The sequence below is a fragment of the Lycium barbarum genome, chromosome 11 (assembly GCF_019175385.1).
Source record: "Lycium barbarum isolate Lr01 chromosome 11, ASM1917538v2, whole genome shotgun sequence".
In the NCBI taxonomy this organism is placed as follows: Eukaryota; Viridiplantae; Streptophyta; class Magnoliopsida; order Solanales; family Solanaceae; genus Lycium; species Lycium barbarum.
Genome location: NC_083347.1, coordinates 87,873,431 through 87,895,704, shown reverse-complemented (window position 1 = coordinate 87,895,704; position 22,274 = coordinate 87,873,431). Strand labels below are relative to the sequence as shown.

The window sequence follows — 22,274 nt, the reverse complement described above, 5'->3', positions numbered from 1 at the left end:
CATACATACATAAACTGTCTGAATCAATAACATCATTAGCCCGCGTCCGGGCCTCCCGCATCCGGGGCAATCATCTCACGCGGCCCACTAGTAGTGTTGCCCGTGCCATATAGACACGGTGTAATCATCCATAAGCCGCCCATTACGCTCACCGTAATAGTGCTGCTCGGCCGTATAGGCGCGGTGTAATCATCATAACATAAGCCAATGCATTCATGGGAGCTCAAATAAAAGCTATCAATCTGTCGGAGTGATGTAAGGTCGGGAACTTCCGATTACATTATGGAACATCATCATCGCTATGCCTCGCCTTCAAAGAACTAGTATCGTGAGGAACAAGGAATAACATCAATGAATCGTAAACATAAGATTCTCAAACTCATGAAGGCATCATTATCATCATCACTATCATAGAACATATCTCATAAGAAGCTCCTAAGGATCTTTAGCTTTCATCTTTAGAGATGTAAGAAGGTCACGGGAATATAAGGAAGGATTCAAAATGTAAGAATCATGCCTTTGAAAGAAGGGGAAGAGCCTCACATACCTTTACGTTTCCTCGACTTTATCGTCAAATTGTTTTCCTTTCAAGCTCGCAATTCTACCTTCAAGAGAATTTGTACTAAAATTAGATATCCGGAAACATTCTTAAGCTTAAGACAAAGCAACTAAGAGTTAATGACAATTTGGTGACATTTCCTATGTTTCGACAACTTCTTCCATAAAATAAGACAACTCCCAAACATCAATAAGGACATCCATAATATCATAACCAACAGGTTCCTCAAATTAAATATTGCTTACTTCTCAAACCCACCTTCAAAATCATCCATAACCATAACTATAATACAACACCCTATTCACTCTCATACATTACTCCTTTAACATCATTTGTATTATTCCCCATAATATTGTACTCATAACATGTCAAGAACTATAATTCAAATCAAGTTATTATTCAAGAATATCACTATCTCCATATTTGCACTCCATACTCTTCTTCCTTCCATAATCCAATTCTTTCAGCCACTCAATATTCCTAATACCATAAATTGAACATAAAACTCACCTTTGATGGTGTAGGAATGAACTTTGGATGACAATACTTCCCTTGGAGAAAAACCCTACTTCAATACAAAAGGACTTCTTGATCTCCACAAACCCTAGTGAGCATCCACACACTTGATTTTACTAATTCTTGGTATTTAATCCTTGATTTCCCTTGGATATATCATAATATGATGTGAGGAATATTCTAGAGCTTTCAAGACTTAGAGAGAAATGAAATCTGAAAATTCTGGACAAGGGTCGTCTATTTATAGCTGAAACCAGCAAATTCCAAAGGGGCCGTTCGACGGCCGGGTCGACGGTCCCGCCGATATGTCGAAGGTCCATCAATGTGTCTCGTCGGGTTGCACCTGCAGGTTCCTGATTGCAGAAACACCGAGTTGGTGCACATCAACAGCCCGTCTACAGTGCAGACTTTTCCTGATTCAGTTCAGCTTGTAACTCCATAATTTACCCAAAATACCTACCGGTACATTTGTGTATGGGGTAAGACACTCTCTGCCTTACTTTCTCCAACGAGCTCTCCTCTCTCTCCTCAAGTGTCTTTGGAATCTTAATTAGAATCATTAAGTATCCCTTCTTACTTGTAGGGACACCATAAACACCTTAACTTGCGTTAGTCTGTTTATCGCGCAACAACCCAAAATTCCAAGGTGTAACAGCAGTTCTCTAGGCGCTCAGTTCATTCAACAACTAGTGCGCCTCCACAATTTCCTAGACCCACTTATTTTGGGCCAGCTCAGAGTTTCGAGTTCTCAGATTACGAGTGGTTCTAGTCAGATGATACCACATATACCACAATGTAATTAGTGTGGTAAGTTACATTAGGGACCGTGTCGATTGGGTTTAGGTGTTTGTTATGCCTACACACGGCCGGACCATATCAGGCGTCACTATCCATCGATACGTGGTAGAGGTAGGGTTCAACCCTCAGGATCAACGGCTAGTTTTTTGTCATATGTACGCCCTTCGGGACAAAGCTCACAGACACCAGCAGGCCATGGTAGGTATCGAAGAGGAGAGTCCGGTGCGAGTGGTCCTCAGCATCACATTTACGCGCTAGCTGGGCGACAAGATCTTGAGTTTCCCCCTGATATTGTCCCAAGTATATTATCAATATTCTCTTATGATGTATAGGTATTGATTGATCCGGGTTCTATGTTATCATATGTTACTCCTTATGTTACCGGTCGGTTTGGGGTGATGCCTGTGTCAATTGAAACCTTTTGAGGTGTTTACTCCTGTTGGTGACCCAGTAATAGCTAGACAAGTACATAGAAATTGTGTGGTTGTAGTTGTGATCGTCATACTATGGTTGATCTGATTGAGCTGAATATGGTAGATTTTGATGTCATTATAGGTATGGATTAGTTGTCTTCCTGTTAGGCTAATGTCGATTGCAGGACAAAAATGGTTCATTTCCAGGAGTGTCGGTTTTAGAAAGGAATGGTAATATAGTGTCTCGAGAGGTAGGTTTATTTCCTATCTCAAGGCAAGAAAGATGATTGCTAAAAGTTGTATATATTATTTAGCTCAGGTTCTGGATATAAAAGTAAAGCCTCCGACTATTTAATCTATCCCAAGAGTGAATGAATTTTTGGATGTATTCCCGGATGAGCTTCCAGGTCTTCCACCAGAATGGGAGATCGATTTTTCCATTGATGCGTTGCCGGATATCAAGCCCATATTTATTCTCCCTTACAAAATGGCTCCTGCATAATTGAAAGGGCTGAAGGAATAACTAAAAGACTTGTTTGAGAAAGGCTTTATTAGGCCTAGTTCATCACCGTAGGGAGCACATGTGTTGTTTGTAAGAAATAAAGATGGTTCAATGCGGATGTTCATTGACTATATACAGTTGAATAAGGCGATTATAAAGAATGAATATCCACTTCCAAGAATTGACGATTTATTTGATTAGTTGCAGAGTGCCAAATGGTTCCCAAAGATAGAACTGAGATCGAGGTACTACCAAGAGAGAGTCAGGGAAGAAGATATTCCGAAGATAGCCTTCAGAATTAGATATGGCCATTTCGAGTTCAGGGTAATGTCGTTCGGATTGACTAATGCGCCTGCGGTATTTATGAACTAGATAAATAATGTGTTTAGGCCTTTCCTAGATTTGTTTGTGATTGTGGTTATCGATGACATCTTGGTGTATTCTCGAACTGAGGCACAGCATGCAGACCATTTGCGTACTGTCGTTAAAGTTCTTCAAACTCGGGAGCTATATGCAAAGTTTTCAAAATGTTAGTTCTAGTTGAATTCAGTAACTTTTCTGGGGTATATTATTTCAGCCGACGGTATTCGAGTGGATACCCTGAAGATTGAAGCTGGAAAGACTTGGCCAAGGCCTACAACACCTACAGAAGATTTGTAGAAGGCTTCTCTTCTATTTCTGCACCGTTGACGGAACTGACCCAAAAATCAGCTACATTTCTGTGGACGGATGCTTGTGAGTTAGTTTCCAGGAACTGAAAGACTGACTGACTTTAGCCCAGTTCTGACACTTCCAAAAGGATCAGAGGGATATGTTGTTCATTGTGATGCTTCAGGCGTAGGATTAGGTTGTGTGTTGATGCAGCATGGTAAAGTTGTTGCTTATGCTTCAAGGTAGTTGCGGAAACATGAGAAAAATTATCCCACCCATGATCTAGAGTTGGCTGCGGTAATTCATGCATTGAAAATGTGGGGAAATAATTGTATGATATTCATGTCGATATCTATACAGACCACAAGATCCTCCAGTACATTTTCAAGCAGAAAGCGTTGAATCTACGGCAAAGGCGGTGGTTAAAGTTGTTAAAAGATTATGATGTTAGTATTCGGTATCATCCAAGGAAAGCGAATGTGGTAGCTGGTGCTCTTAGTCGCAAATCCATGGGTAGTTTGTGTGATATTCAGCCGGAGAAGAAAGAGTTAGCTCGTGAGCTCCAACAGCTAGCCAGCCTAGGAGTTGGCTTAATGGACTCGGGCAAGGCGAGAGTTACTGAGCAGAATTCAGCTGTTTCACCTTTAGTGTTAGAGGTGAAGGAGCACCAGTATGAAAACCCCATGTTAGTTATTATCGAGATACATTCCCTTACATGTTTCTGATCTTGCAGAACGATGTCATTGGATTTTGGACGAAGCCCATTGTTCCTATTATTCCATTCATCCGGGAGAGATGGAGATTTATCACGATGTTATGTCAATTCATTGGTGGGATATAATGAAGAAAGATATAGCAAAGTTTGTAACCCATTGCTCTAACTATCAGCAGGTAAAGATCGAGCATCATAAACAAAGAAGGATCGAATATGGTGACACTTGAAGTTAATGGACTAAGATGAGAAGTTAAGGAAATAGACACCGTGAGCTAGCTACGTGGATTTGAAGTTCCAACATTGCACACCAGTTGGGAAAGTATACGAGTACTTAATAGTAGTAGCTTACGATGAGAAAGAATAAATGGGTATGATTGTCTAGAAGAGAAATTATTATGGATGGTATGAGAATTTTGGGCATAGAATATTCAAGATTGTCAAGGAAGTAAGGTTGCATTGTAAGTAAATGGAGTAAGATGGATCCAAATAAGGAACTAAAGGTTAGAGGTGGTGGTGAAGAGGATAATGAAGAGTAAATTCGTGTAAGATAGTTTCGTGGCATTAATCAAAATAAGCATGGATCTGGAACTGAAATGGATGTTATAATTATAAGGGATCATATAAGCTATCTATGAAATTGTCCAGTTAAGATACTCAGTTCTATACTGGTGCCTAGAGATTAGTACATTCAAAGAGACCTGAAGAATACAGGTCATCCCAGTAAAGCCCTCAACTTTGAGATAGATAAGCGGATAGAGCTCATTTTCAAACTTCCCAAGATATACTATGAACATGTATGCTAGATCTTTAAGGAAGCTAGAAAGACCTGTGGGGTGCCTTGGAAGTTACATACCCAGAAGGTCGTATGCAGCTTTGTAAGAATGGGATAGTATCAAATTGTTGAAATGTGGAAATTTCATTTTGAAGAAATTTATGAGGATTATTGAGAGAGTCTATAAGAATATATGTTGGATGATCTAGAGGGCTCAATAGATTTATCCTCAGAATTGAAATCTGCATGTTCGGACTTTTACACGTTCATGCTCCGCAAGTGTATTGATAAATTCCCCACCGTTGTACCAGCTGATGAAATTCAAATTACAGAATAGTTATCGTATGAGAAGTTCCTACTGGCTTCCCAAATAGCTTTGAGTTTGTGAATTAAGAACTAGAAATGTAAGCTTGATTGAGGTATTATGAAAGGATGCGAAGGCAGAAGAGATGACTTGGAAAACAAAGGAAGATATAAAGTTCAGGTGTCCCCATTTGTTTTCGCTCCCAGAAGAGCTTCAGGCAGAGACACCAATGTCCTCAGGTATGTAATGCTTCTTTGATGATTTCTTGGTCGTGTGTGGACATTATTGATATTGTTGTTGTAGCCTTGTGAGGCATTGTATATTTTAGGCTATTGTGACAGGATGGAAGTGTTGCAGTTACAGGGGAAACTCTGGCAAAATTTCTGTAAAATCCTGGAGAGTTCAATATTCGAAGACGAATGTTCTTAGGGGGAAGGAATGTTACACCATGGAAATTTTGTGTCGCTCGCATTATGAATATATTAATGTAATCCTAAAGTGGACGTGAATCCCTTACAAGGTTAAGAGAGGTATTTGATAATTTTAAGAGAATACCTTAAGGTTCCAGAGTCATGTGAAGCAATGGAAGTAAGTTCATCGGAGAAATTGGAGTTTGGGTCATGTTTTGGGAAGATCACGTATCATTGAGTTACACATTGCTTAGAATAACTTTGAGGGGGAGATATAGGGCCTCTTATATGGTTAATGAAGTTCTATACAAGTGACAAGATGGTTCCATAAGGATTGGAGGTCAAACGAATCGAAAAGAACACATTTCCGTGAAATCGGGGGAAAAAACGCAGTATGCGGTCGCACACTGAGTGTGCTAAGCCAAAAACTGGTCGCCAACTTTCCAAATTGGCTGTCCTCACTGCCCAAAATCATCCCCAAGCTTAGGAAGGAGTGTGCGGCCGCACACTCAGTGTGCTAGGCCGCATACTCACCACAAAGTGAGGACGGGGGGTGATTTTGCCACCTTTTTAAATCCCAAATGACCCCAACTTCATTTCCAACCTTCCACACTTATTTCCTCACCTCTATAGAGACTTATAAAGAGTCTTGAAGGTTCCCAAACACTCCACACCTTTCCATATCATCTAAAGAGAGAATCAACATCAAAATCTCAAGGTAAATCCATGGAAGGTGATGATTCTTGCTTCTTTTCAAGGTTGTGGTGAAATTGGTCTTGAAGAAAGAGTCGAGTAAGGTGAATTTGTTCTATTATAAGGTATGTTCTTCATCCTATTCATATGATTAATTTGATATAAAGGTTTAGCAGCTCAATTGGTAAGAGACGTCCTCTTCGGGGGAACAAAGGTACTTGAGGTTCCGGGTTCGATCCTCCCTTGGGCTCTGCATGAGCTGGTTAAACAAGGGTATAAATGGGTGAGCTGGCAGTACCCCTGTACGGACAATACCTGGCGTGGGTCCCCCTGAGGGTGGTCGTCACAAAAGGCGTCTTTTTAGGCGAAGGCATCCCCACGGGGTCCCACCTTTACTCAGAAATTGTCCATGCAGGGTACTGCCAGCTCGACCATTTATACCCTCGTTTAACCAGGCCATGCAGACCCCGAGGGAGGCTCGAACTCGGAACCTCAGCATCATTTCAACCCCGAGAGGTTCGCCTCTACCAATTGAGCTGCACTCTTACTGAGGAAGAAATCTAAAGTAGAGAAGCCATAGATGTTGAAGTGAAGAAGATGACTATGAGGTGAACTTGAAAAGGGGATTTTGGATAAATTTGGGATTGAATTGAATATAATTCCTTGAATATGATATTATGGATGTTATTACTGTTGTTTGGGATCTGTTTTACTATATGATGGAAGTTGATGAAATAGGGGAAGTGCTGCCCAAATTTCGTTAGCCTCTTGGTTGCTCTACTTTGAACTTAACTTTTTCAAGACTTAACCTTTTCACGAATCCTCTTGAATGTATATTTTTGCGGGCTTTGGAGAAAAACCTTATTAGTTAAGAAGACATGAAGGTATGTAAGGCTAACCATTTTCGTTCAAAAGGCATGATTCCTATGTTATGTTCCCACACATGTTATCCATATCACCCTTACTACTAAAATGCTAGATATCCATCATTCTCAAGATTCTTATGATGATTCCATGTTTAGAGATACCAAAGCCGAAAGTCTAGATGTTCTCATGATATGATTGAGCTTATTATATGATCCTTGATTACATTCATTATAATTGGCCTCAATTTATGTTATTGTTCCACAAAGTGCAACATGATAGTGATGATGGTTTCAATTCTAGAAATATCAAAGCTTGAAGTTCTTAATGTTCTCATGATGTTATTGAGCTTGTCATGATTATTGATTGTATTCCTTGTGGTTGATCCCATCTTATGATAGTTGTTCTTCCAAGGTGGGATATCGAGATGATGATGATTCCATAATAGAAATCGAAGGTTGCCGACCTTATGTCACTCTGATAGAGTTGTAGCTTTTAATTGTGCTCTCATGCATGCTTTATGTATATGTATGTATGATATTACCGTGCCTACATGGTCGGGCAGCAACACTACGGTGGGCGGCCTATGGATAATGATGTATGATATTACCGTGCCTACATGGCTGGGCAGCACCACTACGGTGGGCGGCTTATGGATAATAATGTATGATATTACGTGCTTACGGGACCGGGCAGCACCACTAGTGGGCAGCGAAGATGATTACCCCGGACGTGGGAGGCCTGGACACTTGCTAATGATGATATATGGATCGAGCTGCACGTTCCGCAGCACCATTATGTTATATATGTATGAAAAATGTTTTCTTAAAAGGCTAAGCATGCATGGTATCCGCCTTAAGAGGCAATCAGATATACAGGTTATCTCTTTAACTCATGCTTTTTTATATGTATATCTTGATTATGTTGTTATTCATGTCTTACATACTCAGTACATTATTTGTACTGACGTCCTTTCTTGTGGACGCTGAATTTATGCCCGCAGGTAGACAGGGAGACATATCTGGTCCTTAGGTGCCTCATCAGCAGAGTCTCAGGAGCGCTCCACTTATTTCGGAGCCGCGGTCTATTAGTACTTTCCTTTTGTGTATATATTTTAGGCATGGCAGGGTCCTGTCCCGTCTTTATAGTTCCCAGTATTCTATATAGAGACTCGTAGATACATGTGTGGATAGTTAAAAGCTTCATTACCTCACCAGTGTACATCTTGTATAGCATTTTTGTAACCTTGAGGACTCGTATATATGTATATAGGGCGGAGTTGTCAATTATCATGCGAATGCGTTTTTATTTGAGAAATCATGTTTGTACAGGTTATGATTATAGCGAGTTAGATATGTGGTCCACCGAGATAAGATTGGAATAAGCAAGCTAGGTGGTGCTCGGTAGGCTAGCTCCGGGTACCCGTCATGGCCTTGGGTTGGGTCGTGACAAAATCAATCTCAACAGTACCACACATGGGCACACCAACAATATCAATAAAATGGCTACACAATAAGCCACAACAGAATCACAATCCTCGTCTCAAACCAGCAACAAGTAAGGTGCTACAATATCATCATCAAGATATATCACTAGTCACCAATATCTACTATCTCCACGTGACACCGAGCCAACAATAAATATAACAAGATAAGTCACAACACAATAGGGTGGCTAGCCCCAAATCATACAACAAGGACCAACCTAAGGTAATGTCCAACCCAACTTCATACTCGAAGTTTTACATGCATTCTCCAATAATATCGTCTAAATATAAGCTTCGCTAATCGAAGTCTCACCATAGGGTAATCATAAACCCACAACTATACTATCATTACATAATAACTGCTACATCTTATAAACTATCAATCTAAGTATCCATCCCAACCTCCGAGATCCTACACTTGGATTCTCTGTTTCTTGTAACACTCGTATATGAAAGGCTAACCGGAGTCTACCAAGAGAAGGAAGCTGTAACCTACCTCAAGGCCAAACAGGTGCACGAACATCCACTTGGATTCCATCTTCCATCTTCCATCTTCATAGCGAAATTGCAGATCCGAGAGGTCTAAGAACGATGGATACATTCGAGTAAGCAACAATTTAGGAAATCGGGGTCATAGGGGTAAAATCGTCATTTCTAAAATAATTATTCTAGATTCTTGATTATTGCTATTTCACCTCTTTTATGGAAAACAAGGTTTTCCTAAGTCAAACTTACCTCACTAATTCACATAAGACATTATTAGCAACTAACAAGTTAACCCAATGACAAATAGAAAGGATTTAGGCTTAGAACTAGTTATTAAACTAATTATTGAATTAAGAAGGCCATCCTAGAGTTACTAATTATTCTAGGTCAATAATTACCACATTTACCCCTTAATCTAGATTAAAAGAAAGAATCCTCATTTAATGTTTACAGCAATCATAAATGGTGCAAGAAGGAAAAGGGAATTAAAGGAAGATGAAATGAGGGATTTAAGGGATTTACCTTCCCAACATTTAAGTCTCTAAGGCTGGAATTTTCTCTTAGTGGCGGCTGCAGATTTGGGGAAAAAGAATATTAGGTCAAGTCAATAAATGGGCTTTAAATAGGGATATAACTGCCTGTCAACCGCTCTGGTGGTCTATCCGTCGCTACAGCGACACCGCTTCAGCGGTTGAAGGACCGCTGGGGCGGTCCTTTAACTTGTATGCATCTTTACTTCGGAGGAGCACATTGTCACTGCTGCGCAATCGCTGGAGAGGCAGTCTATCGCTATAACGGTATATCTGGGCCCAGTGGCCCAATTCCGATATTTACGCACAATTCGCACGACTAGTCCGATCAAGTTAGCGATTTTTAAGAGCATAATGAACCGAAGGTGTTTCAAGGGGGTCAAATTCGGGAATTTCCTGAAAGTCAAGGTAACGACGAAATGGGTCGTTACAGTCGATCACCTTCAACCTTTCACCAACGACGAACCGACTCGAACTCGACAAAACTTTGAACTTGTTCCGATAATCCAAGAACTCGACTTACAAGAGAAATTTCTTGTTTTTGAACCAAGTAATCAAATATTCTGGAACTTGGGGTGTGAAAACCTTGTTGTGAATGAGAACTGGGGGTTCTATTTATAGAGTGCCAATTCTAGGGTTTGAGATGTTCAAATTCGATGTGGGATGGATTTGAAACTTGAAATTTGTTTAGTTTCGTTTGAAATCTGAATCTTACATGAGAAGTAAAGCAAAATTGAAAAAGAAAAACTGAAAAAAGTGGGTTACCATTTGAATTGAAGAAGTTTACAAAGAATAATAATTTCCTTGCCTAAATGGGTGAAGCAAAGGCTGTCGCAAAAGGGCAAAAGAATCTTGCTAAAAAAGGTCGATGATAGCTGTAATTTGCTGAGATTGAGCAGGAGTAGTATCCGACTAGGTTTCGTTTGGTTTGCTGCGTGTTTGATTTTTGTGAAAATGAAGAACAAAAGGTGTTTGGGGGTTATTTAACTTAAGTGGGCCGGGTTATATTATAGTTATTGGGCTGGGAGGATCGGATGAATTGGGCTTAACATGGAGCTAAAAAAAATGGCTAACAATTGAAATTAACTTATAACCTTTTCATGTCAATCATAACCAAAACTTGTCTAATTAAACAATTTGAGACGAATTAATTATTCAATTAATTAATCAAGCTTCTTGACGCAATAAAGTAAAATACTTATTTTTCCAATAATGGATTAATTATAGTAATTACTTTAATTTAAAATATGTACTTAATTAAAATACTTGTTTTTTATGCAACTTGATTTTCAAATCGGTAAAATCGGCATAATCTATACTTAAAGAAAAAAAAAAGATGCTCTCTAGCCGAAACCCTAACTCCATGCAAACCTTAGTCTAGGTCGACTCCACAACAACATCTATGGCCGCTCCAGCCACTGGTCAATCACCTCTGGTGATTGACCAGTCTTCTTCTACTCCTTTTTCATCTACAAAACCAAACAACAACCCTCTAGAATCTTCCAAACCAAAGTTTAATGATTTTTTCAAACCTACAATAATGGAGCCCATGCAAAACCGTACTTCTACGTCCAATATAGAAGTAAAGCAAGTTTATTTTGCTAATGGCATCCTTGTGCTTCGTTGGACATAGAAAGAAGTTGAGGAAATGGAAGTCATGGAAAATCTAAAGCATGCAGTGATTGGGAAGTTTGCGCATAGATGGCCAGATCTGGAAGAGTTGAGAACTATTCTTCCTCAACAGTGTGGGATTAAAGGGAAGTGTCTTATTGGTTTATTTCGATCTAGAGGTGTGTTGATTCGATTATCACAAATGGAGGACTTTGTAAAGCTTTTTCTAAGGGATCTTATTACTTGCAATCAAAAGTTGGATATTCTTATCATATGAGGCCTTTAATATATGATTCTAAGTTTAAGATTGATGAAGAAACATCAAAGGTGATTGCTTGGATCTCTTTTCCTAACCTAATGCCAACCTTTTTTGTTAGAGAATCTATATTGTCCCTTGCTACGGCTGTGGGAACACCTTTACAATTAGATTTTGCTACTGCTAATCGTACTAGACCCAGTTGTGCTAGAGTTAAAGTGTTGGTTAATCTTTTGTCTGATCTTCCTAAGTTTGTTAATATGGAGATTGAAGATGACGTGACTAAGGAGATTAGAGTGGATAAGATCAAAATTCACTATGATTATTTGCCTAAGTATTTTAGAGGATGTCGTGTACAAGGGCATAATGAACAAGAATGTTGGAAGTTACACCCTGAACTGGCATATTATGATGAAGATCATGTTGTGAAGGTCCCTGATAGTGGTAAGGGGAAGGATATTATGGCTTTTAGTAGTGTTGGTGGTAAGGAGGCCTTGGTTATAGATGTTAATGATGGCAAGGGAAGGGAGTTGTGATGGACACCAGTACAGTTCCATTAGTTGACCAGGCTCAGAAGAAGCATGCTAATTTTTATGATCATAGAAGTAAGTTTAATGCTAGGATTTTTTCCAGTGGTAGAGTGCTTGGTGGTCCAGGGAACCGGAATGTGGTGAAGGATAATGAGATGGTGGTGGGTACTAATCAAAATGAAATTGCAACTGTGCATAATCAGATGGCTAAACATATGGAACCAGACTCTATTGTGGTTGTCCATAACAAATTTGATGTCCTACAAGGAGAAGATGAACAAGAAGAAAATCCAAAAGGTGATAGCATATTGGAGGACAGTCAAGTGGTGAAAGATGCGACTGGTAATATGGAAATTAGTGAAGAAGTGGAACCTGTTAAGTCACAACAACTGGATGAATCTTCTGAGGGAGATGGATTGCATAATAAATTTTTATCTGATGAATCTAAAAAAAACTGCACAACATCAATGATGATAAAGGGTCTGGTTCTATGGAGGTTACAGAGGAGAAACAAGTTGAAGAAATGAAGTGTTTGGCTACCATAGAATCAGATCAAATGGGGGATACTGATGGTGTAACTCAACTTGATTTGAGTGATTCAAGTACTTAGGAAAATATTGATGAATATCCTCTACCTACTGATGATAGAGCAATTGGTTTAGTGCAAAGTAATGAAGATGTGGTTCCAAATAGTGATGATTATAATCAGTTGGTCATGCATGAAGAGTGTAAGGAGGTTGCCATCATGGGTTGTTATCCTCTAAGAGTGGAAGTCCAGCAGAAGATCTTGAAGTTTTGGGTGACTTAGGCGCTATCAATGAATCACAAGATCAGCAGCTAGCAATATATAAAAAGGCTTCTCCTATGAAGGACCTTAATGATTTGGTTTCTCATAACTTGCCTAATTCAGATGTGAAGGAAGACACAATTTCTGCCAGGCCTGATCCAAAAGATAATACTGATACTGAAGTGGTGGATATGGTGTTAGAAGAAGTGTGTAAAGAAGCTGGTCTATCTCCAAAATCTCATGTCAAAGGGTCAAAAAGCAGCAAAAGAAAACACATGCCCTTCCAACAAGGGTAGTGTCACACCCTAATCTTACTAGGGTGTGATGGGCACCCGACCCCACATTCGGAGCCGAGCGAACCCACTGACTCTTATTACAAACATAATCTATCAGACTCTTAATCAGACAAAAATTGACACATACAGCAAATGTTTTTGGAAATACTCTTTTGTCGTTTACAATTGACAGAATCTGTAATCACATGGAATTTATTTCAAAATACAGAATGACATATCGGCTGATGGAGCCGCTCACAAAACTGACAGTCAGAACCCACGACTCTGTCTGCAAAGTCTCTAACAGATAACCAGAACACATAGCATACACACTTTGACTCGGCAGCACTCCAGGAGCAAATGGAGCTTGCCAACGCCGCTGGAATATCTTCTATAATAGCCTGTACTCCTCTGGGTGTACCTGCGCGGCATGAAACGCAGCCCCCGAAGAACAGGGGGGTCAGTACGAAATATGTACTGAGTATGTAAGGCATAAGGTACAATAAACAGAAATGTAGTCTGAACAAAGGATACAGAATATAAATGCAACAACCGGAGTATCAAAATGCTTACTCATAAACATGGGCGATGCATAACAGAAAATATGCCATATCCGGCCCCATTATGGGACTCGGTGAACAGAACGTGGTCGCCCCCGACACTGGCGCCACAACACATCATACTCCAGAGTAGGGAATAGCTCCGTAACATATTATATCGTATCAGCATGTGCACATATCATAACATATCAGATGGCCATATCATATCATATCATATCATATCATATCATATCAGAGTGTGTACATGGCACAGCATACTCCACAACCCATGTACATATATACCTGCCCCCTCACATCGAGGCACGGCGAACAATGTAGTGGAATACGCGTGATAACATATCCTGGCCCGGGCTCAGTGTGGGAAACATTGAGGCATCCACGAACGGAGTAGTGAGAAACTAAATGCAATATAAAATGTAAAACATTTACAGAGACCCGATAGAACAATCAAACGACAGATCATGAAAAAGGGTCCGGACGATAGACATAGCACATACCTTTTAAAGGTCACGGAGGATTTTATCAAAACAGAACTTCTGGAATCCTTTGTACGTGTCAAAATGTATTATAGGCTCAATGGAATAGTTAAATAACCATTGTTTAGTAGTCGAAACAATAGTCAAAATTTTTCTTAAAAATATCACTCGAAAATAGGTTTCATAGAACAATATGGACAGAGTTCGGGAACAGTGGGCCCACCTCGTGTCAAACCAAGGTGGAGTACATAAATTACGAACCTTAGGCTCTATGGAGTCGTTTGCAAAAAGTTTCGAGGCATTCCGATTTTTCTTGTGAAAGTTATGAAAGTTATGAAAGTTTAATCATGTAAGATTCTTTTAGGAGTAAAAGATGTTCAAACATTTTTCCAACAAAACATAATTCAATTACATTGAATGAAAAAGGGGCAAAACTAGGCTCGGATTTTATGGAATAGAGATACCCCCGAGGCTTGTATCATAACCTATCATAACTAGGACATGCCAAAGAAAGGAAAGGTAGGGCCTTACATACCTTATGTGCCTTTTACGCTCGTCCAAACTCAAATCCCGTTTCCTTCAAAATCTACATTTGGTCACATTTACCAAATATTAATTATAAAGCTTTAGGAATTCAATCTTAACTAATACTTTTCTACGAAAATTTGGGCAGCATCTCCCCTATACATACAACATCCCCGAGATTTTAACTCGGCCAATTCCCCAACAACAAATCCGAGAATGGAACTCGGCCATATTATCAACAATAATACTAATAATCATGCCTTCCAACTTCAACAATTAATTCAAAATACATTCCAACATTAGTAGCTCCTTTACATAATTCAATAACATTTCCTTTATATTCAATTCATATTTGTTCACATATTCAAATACTAATCCAAAACCATTCAACAATAGTCAAGAACACTTCAACAATCCATTAATTCCATATTCCACCCAAAATTCCCACATATGCAACAAAACCATCACAACATATTTTCTTCTTACAAATTCATAATCAACAACAACAATTCACACACTGTCCAAATTACTCAACCAACCAACTTGTAATACGACGTTTTAATAATTTTATTTCCGTAAAGAAGCTGAAATTAATACCAATAGTATCAATAACAACACCCTCCACATCATATAACATAAATATATGTATCTTTACCCAAAATTCTCTTCAATCCTCAATCCATAATTCAACAACATCAACACTACAACTAGAATTCTATTCTTGCAAATATTCCTTAATTAAAGTTGATAAAGAGAGAAATTTAATGATTCATACCTTATTTTTATGAAAGTAGCAAAATCTTCATCCTTTGCTTATTCCCAAACTACTCCGACACACAAATTTAATCATCATCGCGTCTACGCGTTGTCCTGACTCCGATTAGTATTTCGTAGTTTGAATATTTGCTCAAAATCCTCAATCTTGAGGTAGATATGCTTTCTTTTTGGTTGCTGATTTTTCTGGAATGTTTGGGAGTTTTTTTGTGCTGAAAAATGAGGTTTTGAGCCCCTTTTATATTCATTTGGGGCGGCGTCACCGTAGCTACAGTACCGTAGCTACAGTACTGTAGCAGTACTGTAGCGTCCTGTTTCTGCGTCGACAGTTCAGTTTGTAACGTCCATAATTCTCTACTCCGATATCCTATCGACGAACGGGTTATTTCATTAAAAACTAGACTCGACGAACTACATTTTAGGCTTTTGTTTCACCTTAAAACCCCATATATACTATGAGATATGCACCTCCAAAGTTGATAAAAAACATTCGCCGAGCATTTCTCAAATTTTCGTCGAACTTATTATTATTATTATTATTTTTGATCTCGAAATACTCCAAAACTCTCCATATATGATATTTATCATTCATTATACTATTAATGGCTATGTTCTCGTGTTTCAAAATAGTCTTTCCCGATTATGACTTACGAGATCGTAATTCGTCCGTTTTTCTTTGTTGTTACATCTTTCCCATGGCTTGTACCTCCCCAAACGTTAGGCGACGTCTTCGACACTCCATTACTATGGTGATGTACATGTCATGATCGTGCTCCGAAAGTACGGGGTGTAACAGGTAGTACCAAAAAGGGCAGCTCATAAACTCAGTTCCAAATGATTCTTACAACATTATTTTGGAACATCAGATCTATTAATACTCAAAAGGCTTTCCATAGAGTGCAAAAGCTACATAGACATCATAAGTTTTTTTTTATTGCACTGATGGAGCCTTTTCAACATGTTAGCAAAATTCAGCAGTACATAAGGATAATTGGAATGCCTTATGCAAAAAGTAACTGTAATGGAAAAATCTATTTTTTTGTAAATGATAATGTGGATGTGGAGATTTTACAGGACACTGCTCAACAAATCACTGTAAAGCTTTATTTTCAGCAGTTTGACAAGCACATGGTGACATCTTTAGTTTATGCTAAATGTGATGCTATGCAAAGACTGGCTCTTTGGGATAGTTTATATTGTTTAGCTGATGGTATGACAGATCCTTGGCTCATTGGGGGTGATTTTAATGTCATTTTGAATGAGGAAGAGAAAATTGGTGGATTGCCTATTCTTCCACAAGAGTATGAAGATTTTGCTTTCTACATCAATTCTTGTGATCTTACTGAGATAAGCTTTAAAGGCAGTCCTTTTACCTGGTGGAATGGGAGAGCAGATAGGGAATGCATTTTCAAAAGGTTGGATAGGATGTTATCTAATGATCACTTGCAGAATTGGTTTGACCATCTTGAGGTGGAGCATTTGTCCAGAACTGGCTCAGATCATGCACCTATGCTTCTTTCTTGCAATGATCAAACTCAGCATTTTGTTAGGCCATTCAAGTTTCTTAAGTTTTGGACTGAACATGAGGATTATAAAAAGGTTGTGAGATATCAGAGGATTCACAAAATGTTTTTATTTCTTAGCAAGTAAAAAAAGCTTTATCGACTTAGAGTAAACAGTCCTTTTGTGATATATTTCAACAGCTTAGTATAAGAGAGGATATTGTCAAGGTGAAAGAGCAGCTCTTTGAAGAAATGCCATCATACGGTAATAGAATGATATTGCAAAGAGCTCAGGATAAGTTGAAGAGTTACTTGCATTATGAGGAGGAATTTTGGAGACAAATAGCTGGTTTTGATCATTTTGTAGAAGGGGATAGAAACACCAGATTTTTCCATAGTCTGGTCAAGGGAAGAAGGAAGAGAACTTTTCTAAAGAAGATTAAGAATGCAGATGGATCATGGTTAACAAATGTGGATGATATTGCTACAGAAGTTGTTTCCTTTTATCAGAAACAGTTCACGCAGGAAGCTGATCAGTCTGACTCACCTTTGTTTAATCATATTCCATTACTGGTCTCTCAGAAATAAAGTGAAATGCTTTGTGCAGTCCCTACTTTGGAGGAGGTGAAGAAGGCAATTTTTGAGTTATCAGGTGATAGTGCTAGTGGTCCAGATGGTTTAAATGGTGTTTTCTATCATTCTTATTGGGAGATTGTTAGTGCTGATGAGTACAGTGTTGTGAAAGCCTTTTGGGATGGCCATACACTTCCAAAGGCAATCACACACACTAATCTAGTCTTGTTACCAAAGAAGAATGAGGTGGAGACATTTTTAGACATGAGGCCTATTAGTCTTAGTAACTACATTAACAAAATCCTTTCCAGGGTAATTCATGCTAAATTGGAGACCGTACTTCTAAAGCTTATTTCTCCACACTAGTCTGGATTTGTAAATGGTAGAAATATCATAGAGAATGTGTTGTTGACACAGGAGATTGTTTCAGATATCAGGTTGAGGGGAAAACCAGCTAATGTTGTAATCAAACTTAATATGACCAAGGCTTATAATAGAGTTTTATGGTTATTTTTAACCAAGGTGCTAAGAAGGATGGGCTTTGCAAAAGTCTATATTAATATGATTTGGAGGTTGGTTGCTAATAACTGGTATTCTGTACTTATCAATGGTCAGGCTTATGGGTTTTTCTGTTCTTCTAGAGGGGCCAAGCAAGATGATACTATCATCTTTTCATCTGCGGATGGTTATTCTTTGAAACAAATTATGGAGACTTTGCAGAATTACGAAAGCGTTTCTGGCCAGTTGATTAATAAGAATAAGATTCTTTCTACATGTTCTATAAGGTGGCACACACTGTAGTACAAGAGGTGGAAAGTATCACTGGTTTTACTAAAGGAGATTTTCTTTTTGTATATCTTGGCTGCCCAATTACACATGCCAGGAAAATGAAGGCTAACTACTCAGAGTTGCTTAAAAAAGTGAGGGACAAGCTGAATGCATGGAAAGGGAAATTATTATCACCAGGTGGAAAAGCAGTGTTGATTTCTAGTGTGCTTCAGAGCATACTAATTCACCTGTTGTCTGCTTTGAAACCTCCTATACGTGTGATCAAAGAGTTGCATAAAATTTTCAATAAACTATTTTGGAGTAACAAGGAAGATGGGAGATACAGGAATTGGGTAGCATAGTTAAAAATGTGTTATCCTAAGCATGAAGGAGGATTGGGATTTAGATCGATCTTCGATGTCTCAAAAGCTTTGGCAGCCAAGCTATGGTGGAGGTTCAGGACTTCAAATACACTTTGGTCCAATTTTATGTAGATCAAGTACTGCAAGAAACAATATCCTTAATATGTACAGTGGAAGGGTGGTTCTCAGAATTGGAAAATGATGCTTGATGCAAGAGACAATATTGAGCAGGAAATTTGGTGGGAAATCAGGAGTGGTACTGCAAATGTGTGGTATGATAATTGGACCAAGATTGGTGCTCTTTATTATGTTCTTAATGAGATTGATGAATCAGTGGAGGATGTTAAAGAGCTAATGCTAGATGGAGGCTAGAATCTGATGAAACTACAACAATTGTTTCCTGCTGATATTGTATCTCATATCACTACTGAACTAGACTTTAAAGAAGTGTCACAAGAATGGGACAAGGCTTGGTGGATGATGACTAATACTGGCTTATTTTATGTATCTAGTGCATGGGAACTATTAAGGCAAAGAGCTCAACAATCTCATGATTACAAGAATTTGTGGATTAAGGGTTTGCCTTTCAAGATCTCTTTTTTTCTGTGGAGATTGTGGAAATTCAAGATTCCTGTAGATGAAGTGCTTGCAAGTATAGGAATAAATGTGGTATCAAGGTGTTGTTGTTGTTGTTAGAATTCATCATTAAGAAACTATTGATCACCTGTTCTTAAATGGAGAGCTAGAAGTTTCTGTATGGAAGGAGTTTAATTCTGTAGTTGGTTTTAATATGAACTGTTTTCAGGTCAAGCAAGTTATAAGGATGTGGTGGAATGCTTCATGTCACTATAAGCTGAAATCAGTATACAAAGTAGTCCCTTCTATTATTGTGTGGCAGATTTGGAAGTGGAGAAATATTGTGTTACATGGAGGTTCTAGTTCTTTGTTCAAGGTGTTACATGACATCAACTTGAACATATATCTATTGTGCAAAACTATCTTTCCCAAGATGCAGAATATCCCAAATAAGTGGCCTGATATTATTGATTACTTTGAGCAGTTGAGGCCAAGAATAAGCAGCAAGACAGTGACTTGGTTCATGCCTGATCCTGGTTGGTATAAGTGTAACAGTGATGGTGCATCTGGAGGCAATCCTGGTCCAAGCTCTATTGCTTTTTGTATTAGAAATCAAAAGGTTGAGCCGGTTTATGTTGAGGCAAAAACAAATACAGGATGGTAACAATATGATTGCTGAAGCACTTGCTATGAAAGCTGGTATTGAATACTGCATTGGCAAGGATTTGTGCCCTTTGATAATGGAGACTGATTCAATGTCAATGAAGCAATTTATAGAAGGAGCATGGAATATACCTTGGAGTATCAACATGATTGTTAAGGATATTCATAGACTGATAAGAGGAAAGCCTGTGAGGGTAGAGCATGTGTTTAGAAAAGGCAACGGTGTTGCAGATTTTTTAGCTAACTGTGCTTTTGATTTTGCAGGTACACAACATTTCAATAGTTTCTATGATCTTCCAAAAATGGCTAGGAAATTAATCAATGTTGATAAGGCTCAGATTCCAAATCTGAGAATCAGATATGCTTTTGATTTGTTTCATCACAGTTGAGGATAACAAATTATCACAAGTAGCTGCAATCTGGTTTGCAGTTGCTGTGCTGTTAACACTGCCATGCTGAAACATGGTGATCTGTAGACTTTCTGATTGAATATTTATTTGTATGGGTGGTATTAGTGTGGTTTCATACTCATTCCTATGCAGATGATGTTCAACTAGTAAGTAGGCAGATCAATATTGAAGAACGTGGCTCACTTTCCACTTGTTGAATGGTTCTAAGCTAAGGTTCATCTTTCATGAGATTTGTTAACTTTCCTGGCAGCCTGAATTTGATTCAAGTAGACTTTGTTCCATACCACCTGGTGAGAGCTTAGAAGTGTGAAAAATGGAAGGAAGTCAAGGCACTAAGACTAGATTTTCAATATGCATGAATTGTTGGCTATTAGCTTAGTTAGGATCTTTTTCTTTCTATTTTTTTGCTTTTGCCTTTTCTTTTTTCTTGTTGTTATTTTTTACAATAGATTGTACAGAAATTTTGGTGTTAATAAAATCTCCCATCACAATGTGGTGGTTTTAGTTTAAAAAAAAATGTAAAGGTGCACCAAGGGACCAGACTTGGGAAACCTTTTGCAATTACAAGATTCAAGATTGGCAGTTGTGAATAATCATGTAATGTTCAGTCTTCACAGATGCTACAGTGTACTGATTGTATACTGTGGTGTATCTTCTGTACACTGCATTGTTATTCTTGCAAATTTGGTACTCAAGATGGATATCAGTAATATACATGAAGATTACTTGAGCTTACATGATACAGTTCTTAGAGTTGAAGCTGCTGCAAGTTACAGATTTCAAATCTACTGCATTATTGTATATTGCAATATATTTGTTGTATATGGCATAGATATTCAACCAACTTGGATTTTCATGAGTACTACAGGCTACATATACATATGCATGATCTACTACAAGATTTTAGAGTCTGATATACACAAATATACCACTGATATACATGGTATATGCAGTGCAAGATGGACACAGCTTTGGTGCAAGGATGAAAGATGGTGGTGCTGGGATGCATGAAAGGAACTCAAAATTGCATGGACAAGTTACTATTTCATTAGATACTTATTACTAAGCACTAGTTTATTTTTAGCATATTTCAGTATCATCTTTGGACAGTTTAGTCCTAAGATGATCACTAGGCTTAGTTTCTGCATTTTATTAGCCATTTTGGCTAGATTTGTAAAGACACTTTGCTTGTTTTGCTTTGAGAAAATCTATGAAATCAGCCCTAGTCCAAAAGCCTAGTGGACTTTATTTATTAAAAAAAATATACATAATATATATTACGGTATTTTGCCAATGAAAATGGAAAAATATCACCAAAGGTTATTTTAGGAAGTATTTTGGATTTTCTGAATAATTCTTTTACTCCATTTGGGTTTCAAGAAGCTTGACTAGTTATTTCAAATTTTTGGAGGACAAAAATTAGGTGTCAACAGCTGATGCATGTATATATGTATGTATTGAATGCATATTCCCTAGTTCAAATTAGATGAATTATTAAGTCTAGATGCTCTAACTGGCATTTTCTTTTTCCCCTCCTTTGTTTGCATGGAAAATACGATGGGCCATTCGGGCACTTTCTTCAAACCACTGTTGGGCCAAAATCCCAACACCTTTATTTTATCGAGTTCGGACTGGAAATGCATAGAAGGCCCAACCATGGGTAAAAATGGTAACTAGTGGCTTCCATAGGCCCACTAGCCTAACTCTTCTCCTTTCATTTCTTTATATGAATTGTATGTATTGTAAATGACTCGTATGTAATTATTGAAACCCAAACGGTTAGAACTTAGGAATTTCGCATAGAAGAGTCGGGAAAAGATTTTCAAATGATTTTCAAGCTAAACATGATCTACTATAATTGCATGTAATTGGTAAACTTTAGACTTTTACAAAATATTTCAAGTGTTAAAGGATGAACCAGTAATAT

The 22,274-nt window shown here is 38.3% G+C and overlaps 2 protein-coding genes across 2 annotated transcripts; both read left to right on the top strand.

Moving 5' to 3' along the window:
* Nucleotides 1-16,435: 16,435 nt before the first annotated feature.
* Nucleotides 16,436-17,583, top strand: LOC132619967 (uncharacterized). Its single transcript, XM_060334723.1, has 2 exons — nucleotides 16,436-17,092; nucleotides 17,197-17,583. The coding sequence occupies exons 1-2, from the start codon at nucleotides 16,436-16,438 to the stop codon at nucleotides 17,581-17,583; spliced, it is 1,044 nt and encodes a 347-aa protein (XP_060190706.1).
* Nucleotides 17,584-17,589: 6 nt separating this feature from the next.
* LOC132619966 (uncharacterized) lies at nucleotides 17,590-19,070 on the top strand. Its single transcript, XM_060334722.1, has 5 exons — nucleotides 17,590-17,880; nucleotides 17,986-18,090; nucleotides 18,184-18,353; nucleotides 18,452-18,689; nucleotides 18,870-19,070. Exons 1-5 carry the CDS (start codon nucleotides 17,590-17,592, stop codon nucleotides 19,068-19,070), a joined length of 1,005 nt encoding a protein of 334 aa, XP_060190705.1.
* Nucleotides 19,071-22,274: the final 3,204 nt, after the last annotated feature.

Bases quoted from the DNA above. Each gene is read 5' to 3' on its own strand.
- LOC132619967 (XM_060334723.1), top strand. From the start codon at position 16,436: ATGGAGCCTTTTCAACATGTTAGCAAAATTCAGCAGTACATAAGGATA. The intron at 17,093-17,196 runs GTTGTGAGATAT...ATATTTCAACAG, and splicing joins AACATGAGGATTATAAAAAG to CTTAGTATAAGAGAGGATAT.
- LOC132619966 (XM_060334722.1), top strand. From the start codon at position 17,590: ATGCTTTGTGCAGTCCCTACTTTGGAGGAGGTGAAGAAGGCAATTTTT. The intron at 18,091-18,183 runs GTGCTAAGAAGG...ATCAATGGTCAG, and splicing joins TATGGTTATTTTTAACCAAG to GCTTATGGGTTTTTCTGTTC. The intron at 18,354-18,451 runs GTGGCACACACT...TACACATGCCAG, and splicing joins CTTTCTACATGTTCTATAAG to GAAAATGAAGGCTAACTACT.